The sequence below is a fragment of the Myripristis murdjan genome, chromosome 4, assembly GCF_902150065.1.
Source record: "Myripristis murdjan chromosome 4, fMyrMur1.1, whole genome shotgun sequence".
In the NCBI taxonomy this organism is placed as follows: Eukaryota; Metazoa; Chordata; class Actinopteri; order Holocentriformes; family Holocentridae; genus Myripristis; species Myripristis murdjan.
The window spans coordinates 2,218,854-2,233,967 of NC_043983.1; the positions used below are offsets into that span (position 1 = coordinate 2,218,854).

The 15,114-nt window shown below is 44.3% G+C and overlaps 1 protein-coding gene across 1 annotated transcript in view; it reads left to right on the forward strand.

Annotated features, from left to right (window-relative positions):
• The window catches only part of nr5a2 (nuclear receptor subfamily 5, group A, member 2), a 91,761-nt gene extending 77,476 nt beyond the window's left edge, over positions 1-14,285 (forward strand). The window contains exon 7 of the mRNA XM_030049548.1: positions 12,689-14,285. Within this exon, the coding sequence (XP_029905408.1) occupies positions 12,689-12,936 (248 nt within the window). The 3' untranslated portion in view covers positions 12,937-14,285. The remainder of the gene's footprint in view (positions 1-12,688) is intronic.
• The last annotated feature ends 829 nt before the right edge of the window (positions 14,286-15,114 follow it).

Below are 15,114 nucleotides of genomic sequence, written 5' to 3' on the forward strand. Positions count from 1 at the left end.
TGGACATAAAAATAATCCTCTACATTCACCTATCCCCCTGATATCACAAGTGGAGCTGGCTGGCATGGCAGCAGCGCCCGGCATGCGGATCATCGTCCATTGTGCTCCAGTGCCAACGCGCAGAGTGCTGAGGCATGCGCTTGGACTATCATGGTGGTAAGCTATATGGTAGTCAGGTGGCTGCTATAAGATTATATTCCCTCTTCCCTTTGCTCTTTGAGCCTGTGTGTGTGTGTGTACGGGCATGTGTGTGTGTGACAGCTCTTTCAGACAATGTGGTTACAAGATACTTCTGGCAGGGCAGAGAACAGTGGAGGGGGCGAGGTGGTGTGTGTGTGTGTGTGTGTGTAATTGGAGACAGTGATTAAACGTTTAAAGCACAGATGATCCAACAGGTGCTCCAACACGCTCGCCCCCCTCCCACCCCTCCCCCCCACAGCCCCAGCCCATCTCCCTTCTTGTCTCTCTGTTCTTGTGCTGTAGGGTATTTAAAGTAACAAAGCCCTATGTGGAGTTCACTGTCTTACACACACACACACACACACACACACACACATACAAATGCACACACGCATTGCCGCCCCCCTGTTCTGGAAAAAAAAAAAAAAAAAGGTTGTAGTGTAACGGAAACCTTTGGAGCTGCTGGCAAGTGTTGGAAACAAGGGCCAAAAGGGGTGACACACATTTAGACCAAGGGAGGTGTTAATCAATCAAACTCTCTATCTCTCTCTCTCTCTCTCTCTCTCTCTCTCTCTCTCTCTCTCTCTCTCTCACACACACACACACACACTCCTGTCATTTTGTCTTAGAACTTCTCAAGAGTGTGAGAATAGAAAAGCATCGCAACACTTTGAGACTCACTGTGTTTTATGTCATGCAGTAAATTGAGACCCACAAGTTTTTCATTTTCCCATCTGTTTGTTTGGGATGTGTTGTTCTCGCAATGAAATTTGGGGGCTTGTCGTGCATTCTTGTGAGTCAAGTTACCATCCAGTGCATCCTCAGTTAGAAAGTAAACATCACAAATATTTCCAGAGTCAAGTTTTGGTTTGGAAAATTGATGGGAGCAATTTATTTCAACAATTTCTTCTCTATTTTTATGCCTAGCTCCTGAAAATATGTATTAAATGAATGAAATTCTCTGAGAGTCTGCTGCCGTGCTTCTACCTGGGTATTTCCATGCACAAGCTCCCTTGGCACACAAGGCAGTAGTTCAGAATTGGTGCTTTTTATGCATGCAGCCACAGATGCTTAGTAAATATGCCCTTGGCATTTGTTTGTTTCGTAATCATACTTTTACCATAAAAATCATGTCAAACATGTCATGGAGGACAAAATGCAAAGATGTGTATCTTCTCAAATGCATCTGATAAAGTCAGTGCAAACCACAGTGCAGCAGAACACAAACAACCACCCATAGCCGCAAACACACCACACTTCTCAAACACTCACATTTTATGTAACAATGAACAGACGCCTTTGTGGTTTTTCTTAGAATCCCTCATTTCCTCTCCGTTTGCTTGGATTGTGCGTTTGAAATTCCCAGCATCCTGTGCACCACAACCATCCCAGTTTCCTAATTCAACAATCCAATCCAACTGATGGGCAGAGCGTAAACATGTCATCTTTCCATTCGAGGAGGAGAGCAGGCCCGCCGCCATCCAGTACATTTGAATAAATTAAACACCAATTTGCACTAAAGTCAGCTCCCCTCCTCACATGACGGAGGAGGAGAATCACACAGGGAAGAAAGAAATTAAAACACAGTGGAAGACATGCAAGCAGCGCACTCTTTCTTTAGTCAGCACTCTATCTACCGGCCTCCATCATCAAACAAGAAAGAAGCGAGTTAGGAGAGAGAGAGAGAGAGAGAGAGAGAGAGAGAGTTGGAGAGATGGGGCAGACGTGAAACAGAGAGAGAGGCGGTGAAGGAAAGAGGAAGAGGGAGTGAGAAATAGAGAGGGGTAAAAAATGACGCTATGGATTAACTGTCCTTCACACCGAAAATATACATCCCCAGGCGCTTGGCGCTGAATTATTAATTCAAATTTGTCAGAGAAAGAATGAGAGAAATATATTGACGGGGAGACGGGCCCTTTAATGGTCTCATTAAAGGGGAGGCTTTCCACACCGGGCACCCTCTGTGCTGCTGCAGGAGTTTTAGAGGGTTGGGGGGGCAGGCGGTGGAGGGCGGGGGGGGTACTTGACCCCCCAATGATTTTCTGTCACTTTATCATAAACAAGAAACGTTGACATGCTCCCCGCCCCTCCCTCTGCCGCCAACACCAAAAACAGCCCCTACTTTCGCTGTGGCCCTGCATGCAATTAGCCGAGGGGTGCAAAAGTGCACTGAATGCAAACCAGGTTCACGCACATGCACTGACACAGGCGGGCGGACCGAGCAGCAGCCCACTCACACACACACACACACACACACACACACACACCGCAACGTGGCCCTGACAAATGGAGCGAGTAGGAGAGGCAAGAAGAGCCCCCAAGCACGGGGGCAAATGAACTTTTTGCTCCACCTGCCACAGTGTCAATTTTAACAGCCACTCACATTTTTTTACTACTCACTTTTATTTTTTTTCCCGATAATTACATTTATATTTGCAACAACCATTTTTTGTGCTCACTGAGTGACTCCTGGTCCATTCAGATGCTTTTCACATGCATTCAAACACAAAGAAATCAGATGTCGATCAGCATCACTGATCTGGCATTTAAATGTATAACTCCAAATAAATATAGTTTACGTGTAACTTTTTAAAAATCCTATACTAAATAAATGCTTTTTATCTGGTCTTTTCTTCTTAATTTTTCATTATTATTATCATTATTATTATTATTCCCACTACTACTATTATTATTTGTGGCAGTAGTATTTTGTGTTTCAGTAAGTTATTGCCTTTTTCTCCAGGTTTCTGTGCAAGAAATCAGTTGAATGAATTGAACTGAATTGGGTTAATTGCTTCCATTTTTTGTGCCCATGACACATGAAACAATAATTCTGCAAAGCGAACAGCAAATTGTCGTGTTTTCTTCTTTCCTCCTCCAGTTCCTTTCACCAAATTTCATTAAATAATCTTCTTTTCTTCGGCATTCCTGCTTTGTGTTAATCGTTTCTGTAGCTTTTCACGCTGGGTCGCCAAATAACTGCAGGCTATTTTATTTAACCTGCCTGAGTCTAGTGGGCCAAAAAAATGTACCAATTTGCCACCGCAAATATTTCCCAGCATTTGGCAGGTGGCAGTTGCTAATTTGTCAGACTGGCCCCCAAGTATCATATAGGTACAGTGATTATTGACTTCTATTCTATTGCTACTTATTTTTTCCATTTTCCTTCTCCATGGATCATTTCAGAGGTGCCAGCCAAACGAAATGAATTTTTGTCGGGCTTGCTGACCATTATATCTGAGGGAGCCCGCTTAGCATTAGCTTCATTAGCTCCGTAGCCACATGGCTGCAAGCTGTTTTAGTAAGGGGGGGGGGTTAACTGGCCGTAGAATCCAGACGGCATTAGGGAGGTGAGAGAGCACAGACCCGTGGGTGTGCTCGCACTCCGAGGTCAGCTCATTGAAAGGCACTTGGTTCCACCTCAAGGGGGGCTAAAGAAGGGGGCAAAATGGAGGGAGGCGGGGGCTACAAAAAGGAGGGTGGTTGTGTGTGTGTGTGTGTGTGTGTGTGTGCGTGTGTGTGTGTGTGTATGTGTGTGTGGCGGGGGTGGGGGGGGTGGGGGGTGGGGGACTACAGGGACCACAGAGGCCTAAGCACCAGGTTCATTGCTGATTCAAGTCTCTCGGTGTCCCTCTGGCAAATGGATTTTCATAATGCTGAGACAATATGATTTTTTCCCCTTTTGCCCAGGTTGCCCCAGTTTGATTGAATTTTACTCTGAAAACCTGGACTTGGTATTGTATGCAAAGAAATCCATCCTTTGAGTTATCCTTGATTATCCTCTGTTTGGAGAATATGTATCAGCTGAGAAAACACTCAGCATCAGTGCATGCACACTCTCCTGGACAGTGTGGTGTAAGCCCTGCATGCAGGGAGGGTACCTTCTTAATCCTTATTCCCACTGATCCAAACCTACCTGCCTGTTCATCTACAGCAGGCCTGAGCGTCCGTTATAACCCAGCCACAGACAGGACCAGCGGATGCGGGATGTAAATTTGTTTTCCCCTTCACCTCAGGACAAAGCCCCAGCGCCTTCCAGCCAGCATTATGCAACGAGAGAAAGCTCGTCTCCCTCCTGCTCCCAGCGCCTTTTTCTCTTGTTTATTTCATCAGACCTAAGGCACTTTTCCCATCCTCTCAACATCTCTCGACCTCTTTCCACCGCCCCGGCAAGCCCGCCGACCTGTCCTTGGGCAGCAGGACAGGACCAGCCGCTACCTGCTTAGCTTAACAACAATAGCAATATTGTCAGCGGAGGTTTAGATTTGACTTAATATATCCCCAAATGGGCCATCCCTGCTTAAGTCTCTTTCATAGCCGGGTGGTGTTTGGTCCCCCGAGCGGCAAAACAGGGGAGTTTGATGAGTCGACAAGCAAATTGAGCCTTCATGCTTTATTCTGACACGCTGACAAAGGCTTGTCCCCACCGGTGGCTTGTTTTCTGAGGCAGGAACTATGAGACGGTGATTATTATGCATTGTTAGTGCAGACGCTATTTGGCCTGTGAACATCGTATCGCGTGTTGGCTTTAGGGCATGTATGCTGTGTTGTTGAAATAAAGGGTCACTGTACGTCGGTGAAATGAAGGGTCACTGTATGGCGCTTGATGAAGCCTGTTTTAAGTGGATGTTGTTGTTATTAGCAATGATCCTTTGTGCATATCAAGCATATCGAGCTCTATATCTTTATTAGAGATCAAAATCCAGCTGTAAATTGACAACAGCCCAAAGTGACGGCCCATAAACTCTCGTATTTATGCGTGCTCCGTTTGTAGGCCACAATCGCATCGCTGTGATGTTAGCTAGTCCGTTAGCCTTTAGTGGATCTTGCCTCAAAGACACCCATTAAATGTTAAGAGGTGTACAGCCCCGCTCTTACCCTCCCATTTTCATCCTCCTTTAATGTGGAGGCGTCGTGGAGGTGGTGGGGAATTCCCCAAATGGGGGTTGGAGGAAAACAAGGAAGTGGAGCACTCCAGGGACCGCATACGCTTGTTTGCAAGCAAGCTATGTCGGAGGATAGATAGATAACGACTGTAATGCTCTAATGGGGAAGCAGAAAGTCCTGTAGAGAGAAGAAAACATCCATACCAAACGCTGTCAGTGGGTATTGACGGGAGCTGAAGTGCAGCTTTGAGTGCACACGTGGGCCGCTGTTTGAGCCGGATGCTTAAAGCGGATTCTTCATGCTTTTTTTGGGGCGCATGAGGGTAAAGGAAGCACGCAAGAGGGGAGGGAAGTTTGAATTTTTTCTACCAAAATAACAACATAACAACATGGTGCACGCCTAGTTTATCAGAGCAGTGCACTAGAACTCAGATAGTAGCCTACTTAGGTGATACAGTTGACCATGAGGCCGTTGCCCCTTGCCCCATTGCCCACTGCTTTGACCACGTCGTGCTGCCCTGTTTTTAGCTCATACACAAACACACACAGATTCTCCCAATAAACAAGGAGCTCTACACATTTTATCCCTCTTCCAGGACAGGTAGGAAGTCCTGAAATCCTGTCTTGGCCCCTACCATCCCACCCAGAGTCAAGGGTCATTGAGTTTTCTTCCTTCCACGCCCCCCTCCCTGATTGGAGCCACGCTTAGAGGCAGGTTAATAATGAATAAAGTAGCAATGGACAGTGTTGGCTTGATAACAGTCCGACAGTGTGCCATAAAGGCGGCTTGGCCCAAACAGCCACTCGCCGCCGCGGCCACTCCTCGTTCTCTGAGGCCCCGCTGCCGTTGTAAAAAGGTGCCTCAGCTTTGATAGACCTGTATAAACGCTTGTGAAAATCCAATTGGAGAGAGCAAGCCCCTATTCCCGCCTACACAGGAAGTCAGTACTTTGTCTTCCACTCACGTTTAATTGGCCAAGTTTACGGACAGCGCTTGACTCAATAACCGTTTATGACCCGGGAGTTTTATGTGTTGTTTTTGGAACCCGGCAGGAAACACATGTTCCCAAGTTTGAAAGGCCGAGTCAATCGGTAGCATGTGACGCTGAGGTTTATTGATTGGGGCACTAAAACCCGTAATGGTAAAGGAACATGGTGTTATTTTGTCATGTGCATCTATGACCCTAACAGCAGGGACTTTAATAAACATCCTTATCTCAGTGTTGGTCACGGAGGCAGAAAAATCATTGATATGTTTTTGCTGTATCCAGATTTTAGGCATTTGTGAGACACCTTAATTCAGAGTGGCTCGTAAAGTAAAGAGGAGGTCACTTGCTCAAGGACTTTTCCACATGACAGCCAGAGAGATTCTTTAGATGACATTTCCCCTTTACAGATGTTCCATTTCCTTTTTTTTTTTTTAAACTATATTACATTCAGGTGATGCTGTTATCCAGAGGGAGTCATAATGAATGAATAGGGTTTTGTGTCCTGCCTTCAGCAGATACACTGTGGAGTTTGAACCTGTGACCTTTGATCCCGGCCTCCCAGAGTTTAATGTGCTGAGCATGATGTAATACAAGTGAAATACAGAAGAGACAGAAATACGTTTCCCTGCTACAAAAGGAGGCAGGACTAGAAGCAGACGGTTCTTTGACAATAAAATAATGTGGTGAAAGGTGTGGAGCTCTGGGCACTGTTTGGATCTATATAACTGTCTTCAACTCAATTCCCAGCACATATCACAAGTCTTCCACTGAAGGGTTTTCTTACTTCACAATGGCCAAAACACAACCCTAACCACAATAGAATTATGTTAGTATCCTAACCTTAACCTTAAGTGATAGTTCATCCATTTAGAAAAATGTGATATCATTTCACTCCCTCTAGCTGTTGTGTAGGACAGTAGTGGTTCTATCTTCCTCTCATTGTTACTGAGTGCTGGATACTGGCTGGATGCTCCACATGCTAACTGTTAGCCTAACCAGAGGATGTGCTCACGCCATGAAATTTTTTTCCAAGACTGTGTTGAAACTTCCCAGCAACAGATGGGTCTCTTGAGCCACTGCACTGCACTGCCAAGCAGATTTGGTGTTGTTAGGTGTTTGCTCAGGTGATATGCTGATGTACAGGCGTCTCATGTATACAGCTGTTGCATTACTCCCCTAAATGACTGCACAGAGCAGCCATTCTCTCTCTCTTTGGCTTTCTGTGCCCACAAGGAGAGGGATGCCGTCTCACTTATGCAGATGATGGTGAACTTTAACACCATGATGTGCTGCATTTTGCCTTTTTTTTCAGTTATTTCTGATTAATTATTGGAAGAAGATGTTTTTTGTGTTTTTTTTTTCCGGCTACAGCTCCTTCACACTGGTGTCCAATCTGTGAGACATCAGGGAGATCAGTGGAGTAATGGAGCGGGTATTTGCATGAGTCAATCTGCAATGTGTCTGAATACTGTGTTTGTGTGTGTGTGTGTGTGTGTGTTTGTGTGTGTGTCCCTGGAGCAGGTTGATTGTAAGGGGCAGCGAACGAGCGTAAGAGCACATGTAGACACACACTGACACACACACACACACACACACACACCTCAGCGAGTGAATCACAGCACTGAGCAGATCTAGTCTAATTAAAAAGCACAGCTGTGAATTCAGGGGCTTCTGTGGGAGAGAGAATGAGTGTGTGCGTGTGTGTGTTTGTGTGTGCTCGCACGTCGGGTCGCTGGCTCCGGCGTGATCGCCCGTCAAACGAAACAATGTATTCCACGGGACCTCGGGGTTTCCATTTGAGCGTTTGGACGCGGCGCCGCAGCGCACTGTGGCTGTTTTATGTGAAAAAAAGTTGATAATTAGTCCCACAGTGACTGAGCGATGAGACGGAGGAGAGAGAGAGAGAGAGAGAGAGAGAGAGAGAGAGAAGGGATGGGAGGAGGGTTGAAGGAGAAGGAGAGAGCGCTTAGCACACTTAACGCTCCAACCTGACTCCGTCCGGGCAGCGCTGATCAAAATACACCCCCTCACTCACTCCCCCCCCCATGACCGCTCAGTGTCAGTCCACACTGGTGATTTGATCCCCTGCAAAATTGAGAATAATTCCTCTTCAAGCTGCAGCGTTCACTCCTCAAGTTTTTTGTCTGCTCCAAGAGGAGGGAGAAGATATCAAGCTATTGTCATCGGTCATCACTTGTGCTTTTCCTTCCTTTTTTCTTTCTTTTTTGGAAGCCCTCTTTCATTATTTTTTCAAAAGGGGCTCTGGTAATAATTAGCAATTAAAATTGTGTCTTTTTGCCCCGTTTTCCCCTAATTAGCTTGACAGAGACATTGGGTAGTAATTCTCTGTAGTTTCCCCCCCCTCTCCGCCCTGCCCACCCTCTACCCCTTCACCCAACACACACACACACACACACGCTCCCATCCACCCTCCCTCCACACACATACACGCGCATACAGACAAATCTTTCTGAGAAACCATGGCAACACCTCATGTTTTGCCGTGATCGGGGCTCTCCTTGTCATGTTGCTGCAGAATTAAGCAAATCAAAGTCAGAAAGGAGCTCCAGAAACCATGAATCAATTATTAAGGAGAGAGAGAGAGAACAAATTTCCCATCGACAGCGTCCGTGCTGCTGAGAACACTTGTCCTCTCTCATGTTGTACTTAGACTAAATAAGTCGTGCACATGAAAAAATAGAATTCCTCTTTACCCTCGAACACAGACTCTACCAGCTATCCAGCATGTAGCCACCTGAGGGTTCAGTTTTCCCCTCTCTCAGTGAATTCACCAAATGATGTCATTTCATTTTGAAGATTTTGATCTCCAGTCTGTCTCACTGCATGTTATTGGCTGACCCCTGACCCCTTCAAATGAAGCAGTGGGCTTCCTGTGGCCCTCGTCCCAGGCTGTGTATGCAGCGTGCTGAACACTTCAGCTGGCCTACTTCACTCACTCAGCACTTCACATTCACATACATTTTACTTAGAAACATTTTTGGAGGGATTTTCAGGGATTGTCATTTTCTCATATTTTTTAAATTCTAAAAAAATATTTTGTAATTTTCTACTTCTAATTTTCTGGCCATTTTCTAGTAAATTTTATTCTTCTTTTTTTTTTTTACCATTTTTGGTTGTGTGGCAATTTTTTGTAGTTTTATGGTAATTTGCTTGTAATTTAATTTTAAAAATATAATGGTGAAAAATCAGACGGCTCCGTAATTGGGACTGAACAATATTAAGTTCCCACATTTATTTATTTTAATTACAGCTTCATTTGCCTGTGACAGTGCACATTAACCAAGAAATTAAAACTGAGAATGTGCCTACTGTCCCAGGCTAGATCGTAACAGACAGGCTAAAAATAAAAAAATAAAAAAATAAAATCTAAAACTGATCCAGTGTTTTTTGGCAACATGCAAATATGTCAAGACCTAAACCTGAGACCTCGGCCTTTATCTTGGATGGACTTGCTGGATTCTCCTGTTCATGTCCTGTTGTGCGGATGTGTGTGTTTTATTTTACATTTTACATTCCATTTTACAACTAGAGCTGAATAATGAAACAAAATATTGAAAGACAAACACAGTATGAGCAGTTTTGATAAATGAAAACGTGTACTTGCCATATGATTTTTTTTTACTACATGGTTCAGCCCTAGCTTTGACTCTGGATAGAAAATCTCCTTTTCTTATTCCTTTTTTTGTTTTGCAGATTTACAAAAATGTGTGTTGACGTACGCGGGGCCTGTGTGTGAACCCTGCCGTAACCCGCCCTGCCAGCCTGTGGAAAGCTATATTAATCCTCCTCCTCTGGTGTGTGTGTGTGTGGTGTGACCGGCGGTCTGGGAGGCTGATAGGGGGTCAGACAGCTGAGTGGCAGCAGGAAAAAGCACATGTCATGTTTGTTTGGAGGCTCCTTTGTCACCCCCCATCCCACCCCGCAGCCGCCTTCCTGGCCTCTGCTTGGCCTTATTTAGCCCCCTGCTGTGTCAGTCAGGGGTCACACACACACACACACACACACACACACACACACACACACACACACACATGTATATATTATGCAAGCTCAAAAAGAAAAAGAAATGACACTAACTTACAGTCACACCCACACACAAGCAGCTTCCACATTATATGCACACACACACACACACACACACACACACAGTGGAACACACAGTGGCTGGAACAGCATAGATGGAGGTGCCTTGAAGGACTGGGTTCTCATTCTCTAGACCTCATTAGCTGCTGATTTATCCCCCCCACACTCCTCCTTCCTAATGCTCTGGGTGGGGTGGGGTGTGTGTGTGTGTGTGCGTGTGTGTGTGTGTGTGATGGAGGTGGTGGGGTGGCAGCTATGTGAGAGAGAACGAGAGCTTGCGTGTGTGTATTTACATGGATTAGTGTGAGAGGCAGAGTTTGAGGCAGAGAGGTTATAGAGAGAGAGTGTGTGTGTGTGTGGAGTATAAGGGTGCCAGTGGCCAAGAGAAGGCAGATTGCTTCAGGAGGCAGTGGTGTGTGTGTGTGTGTGTGTGTGTGTGTGTGTGTGTGTGTGTGTGTGTGTGATCAGTCTGGAGCTGTCAGCGAGACACAGGGACTCCATCATTCTGCATTAGCTTTCTGCGAGCCCATTCAACCTGGGGTCAAACAGATTAATAAAAGATCACACATACATAGACACAGACACACACACACACACACACACTCACACACACCTCTAGCTGACTGAATATTCCACAGTCCCTGGCCTCATAATCATGAGAAGCACACACAGCGCCGTGGTCCACCATTATCCACTTAGCAAATTTTGGTCTTGTCTTGCAATAATCTGCTCAAACCCTCAGTGATCTTATTATTGTCAAGGAGAAGCGCTTATAGCTGCAATGGAGAGAATACATGCAAAATCCCCTTTGCACCGCAAATTCAACTTCATAAAAAATCTAAAGCCTTGTCACCGACACAAATTCTTTTTATTGCACTTGGAAAATCTCCTGTTTTTCACAAGAACAACTTCATCGTTTTTGCTTTGATAAAAAAAAAAAATATGCACGACGAAGAAGTGTTGCGCCTTCGTTTCCTGGCCGTAATTCTGCCCTACATAATTCATTCACTCCTGGGGAATGAATCTCCCAGGGGAAAAGCCTTTTTTTTGCCCGCCCTCACCTGATTCCCTTTACATCGTACGCACTCTCAAGAGACGATTCAGAAGAAAGACGAGGGGAGTGGGAGGCGGATTTCGTCATGTGGTGCATTTTGAAAATCCTCTTTCAAGTAAAAAAAGCAGCTGCAGCCAAAGGTATTCAACCTGTAGCCCTCTTTCCCCATCACTGACGACCAGAGCGGGTCACTAAGAACATTCAAACCTCCAAATGTTGCTTTTTTCAGACAAAAATATCCACTCTTACATATATGCCACAATGACATAAATAATAATAAATTTAAAAAAAAAATAAAAACGGCAACCAGCTTATCATTTTCAAGAAAATTGATTCACTTTTCTTCTAAACTTATGACCACAATTAAACGGCACCTTTGTGGCAGAAATATTTGGAGTTTGTCAGGAGTAAGATGCATTGTTGATGTGTTCAGGCTGGATGGGGCTGAGCAGGGGCGCCACCAGGAATTTATATATATATATATTTACTCAATGATGGTTTAATAATTTTATATTAGTTTTTACCTATTTTTTGGAGCCCCTGTCAGGCAAGGGCCCTTGGAATTGTCCTAACTTCTCCCCCATATCCGGCGCCCCTGGGGCTGAGTAAGAGCTGTCAGGGAAACTCATGATGACGTGGAGTCACTTCTGAGCAGGGTAGACTTCCTTACGTGAATATGAGTGATTTATACATGATGTAGGGGAGAGCAGGTCCAATTACAACATGGGCTTAATTGTGACAGCACCAGTTCCACCAATCAGGGATCAGCTGAGTCATGTGATTATCACTGTCACAGACTCTTTTCTCTCTTTAAACAAATACTGAATGTGTATAAATTAAGTCAAGTAACATTTTTAAAGAATGGGAAATCTCCGACTCTGGCTGCCAGGAAGCGAGAGCCTACAAGAAGGTGTGGCTCCACCTCCAGGGGGCGATATAGAGCGCTAAAACAGGGCTAAACAGTCACCCAATGGGATTTTTCCAGTAAATCAGCTTTCTCACAGATCATATGTTTATGCAGTGGAGACAATGAGCAGACGCTGGTCAAGAAGACACACGTCTCTGTGTGCTTAGATGAAAGGAGTCTGCTCGTGGAAATCTTCTGAAGTTGAGATCATAAGCATGGATTTCATATCAGTTTGTTAATTCTGCCTTGATTATAAATATCGAGCCGTGTAACAGTGGCAGCAACAGTTCAGTCACTGGTAAATATCTGGAATCAAATGTGCTCAACATTTTATAGCATTTAGCTCCACTGAAATATTTTCTGCTCCTTTTCCAGTGCTCAGCACTGCCCCCAATTGTTTAAAGACGGTACTGCACTCTTTTTTCTGTCTCAGCAGTCAGTGGCCATGGTTGAGTTTCTGTTGGCTCTGTTAAGGAAATATTCTGTTTTAATGTGCTATGTTTGTTCTTTTCACCGTAGCCACAACTCAAATCACAACTTCCTCTCCCCTCCTCCTTTTGTGTGGTAGATGTGAAGAACCTCGAGAACTTCCACCTGGTAGAGAGCGTCCAGGAGCAGGTGAACGCGGCGCTCTTGGATTACGTCATGTGTAACTACCCGCAGCAGACGGACAAGTTCGGCCAGCTGCTCCTGCGGCTCCCTGAGATCCGAGCCATCAGCCTCCAGGCCGAAGAATACCTTTACTACAAACACCTGAACGGAGACGTGCCCTGCAACAACCTGCTCATCGAGATGCTGCACGCCAAGAGAGCTTAGGGAGGGACCGCGCTACCCACAGTGCATCTGTGCGTGGGGATCCCCGAGATTCTCTCCACAGCCCCCGAAACTACCACTCAACGTTTCACTAAGCCCCGCCCCAGAGGGAGGCTGATTCAGCGATGGTTAGACTCTCTCCTTAATTTTCAACTCATTTTGTCAGTCACTTGAAGTACAGATTAGGACAAATACATACAAGTAGACATACAAATCACTACCACACACACACACACACACACACACACACACCATATAAATCCCTTTACTCTGAGAAAAGAAGGTTTTCCTCAACCATGTGGGATCTCAGAAAAAGACAACACTGACAGGTTGAAGGTAAAAAGAAACGTTTGCATTTGACTGCACAAACACAGACTATCAAGGTGATGCAAAGACTGGCAGGCTGTGACTGAGAGGATTTTACTGCCGGTGACACTGTGAGAGGCTTTCTGTGCCCTGAAAGGAAGCTCTGGACCGCCACCCGTCGCAGAGGAGGGACGGCTAGCGAGAGCAGGGGCTTGTGAGCTCTCACTGCAGCCGGCTTTCAGCTGTCTGTTGGTACTGGAAAGACGAGAGGACACGCAGCCAGCCGGGCCGGACGCTCTGAAGGCACACAACACAGCCACCGAGGCAGCTTGGCCCAATTTGAAAAGGGAGAAGTGACATTAAAAAAGATCCTGGCTTTGTGCAGAACGCTGGCACCTCCTCACAAAACAAACTTCAGTTAACAAAAAAACAGAACAAAACAAACAAACAAAAAAGGACAAATAAGGAGAAAAATGACAAAACACTTTATTATTTCCTCCTCATGGTCACCTTGTGGTTCCTCTTTCTTATTCCACCCCAAACATCTTTCACTGTGTACCTCAGAAAGACCAGACTTAGATGAATTCAGTGAATATTGTCAGTTGAATCAGATGTATTTATGACACATTTTTTTCCTGCAAAGAAAAAAAAAAAAAAAAGAACCAAACACCCTCCCTTTTCTTAAAACTGGAACAAAACCGTGTGTTTCTGGAGCCGGAGCCGGATCGCCCCCCCACCTTTTGTCTGGACAGACCAAAGCCTGCTGCAGAACACAAGAAGGAAATAAACCTTAACTATCAGTATTATAAGAGAGAGAGAGAAAAAAAAGATTTCTGATGTCACAGTTATGTGAGTCTTGCCTTATTTCATTACCATGCTAGCTAACCGTGCAGATGTGAATGAAAATATGTACAAATATATATATGAAGTATTACTGTTGTAAAAAATTTAACGAAAAAAATAGAATAATTCAAAGAGGTGTTTACATTCATGTGGTCATATGGGAGAGAACTGTGATGAAGCATAAATTGCAAAGCAATGATTTCCTAAAAAATGAAATGAACGCAATGAAAAAAAAAAACAACAAAAAACAAAAAACAAAAAAAGATCCTTCTGGTTTTGCTTTCTTTGGTGTGTGTACAGTGTTTCCTCTTGTTTTGTTATTTCTTTCGAGCAGTACTTAAATTATGTCGTGAGACACTAAAATCAGAAAGGAATCACACTTAAACTTTTAATTTGTCTCTGTGTCTGGTGGCATTCAGCCATTTGTTTTCTTTCTTTTTTCTTTTTTTTTTTCCATTGCTGTATAATGGTTCCATTTGCAACCTTTTTTTGTAGAACTTTGATTTTTTTACGGTGCTCTACCTTTTTGATGTACAGTATGTCACTGGTTACAGCTTAATAATGAAGATAATTTATTGCGTCTCTGGGTTTTCCATCTTTTTGTTACATGCCGTGAGGTGTCGCACGCTACAACAAAGTGGTTTACTGTCGCATGGGTTTTTTCTTTCTTTCTTTCTTTTTTCATTTCTTTCCCCAAATGGTTGTTCTGTACGGAAGAGGATAAGGGCCACACACACACACACACACACACACACACAATAATTGAGTTCTGAGATTAATCTGTCTTCAGAGAACTATGTTGGAATTCTGAGATTAAAATCAGAATTCTGACTTTTTTTTTCTCAGAATTTTGATGTTATTCTCACAATACTGAGAATCTCAGGACTTTGTTTTTTTTTTTTTTTTTTTTTTGTGTAGGCCTAATCCCTCCATAATCCATAAATTCTGAGCAAGGAGAAAAATAATGATCGTAAAAATATCAACAATGATTGTAAAAATATCATATTTTCTTCCTTTCTGTTTTTTTTTATG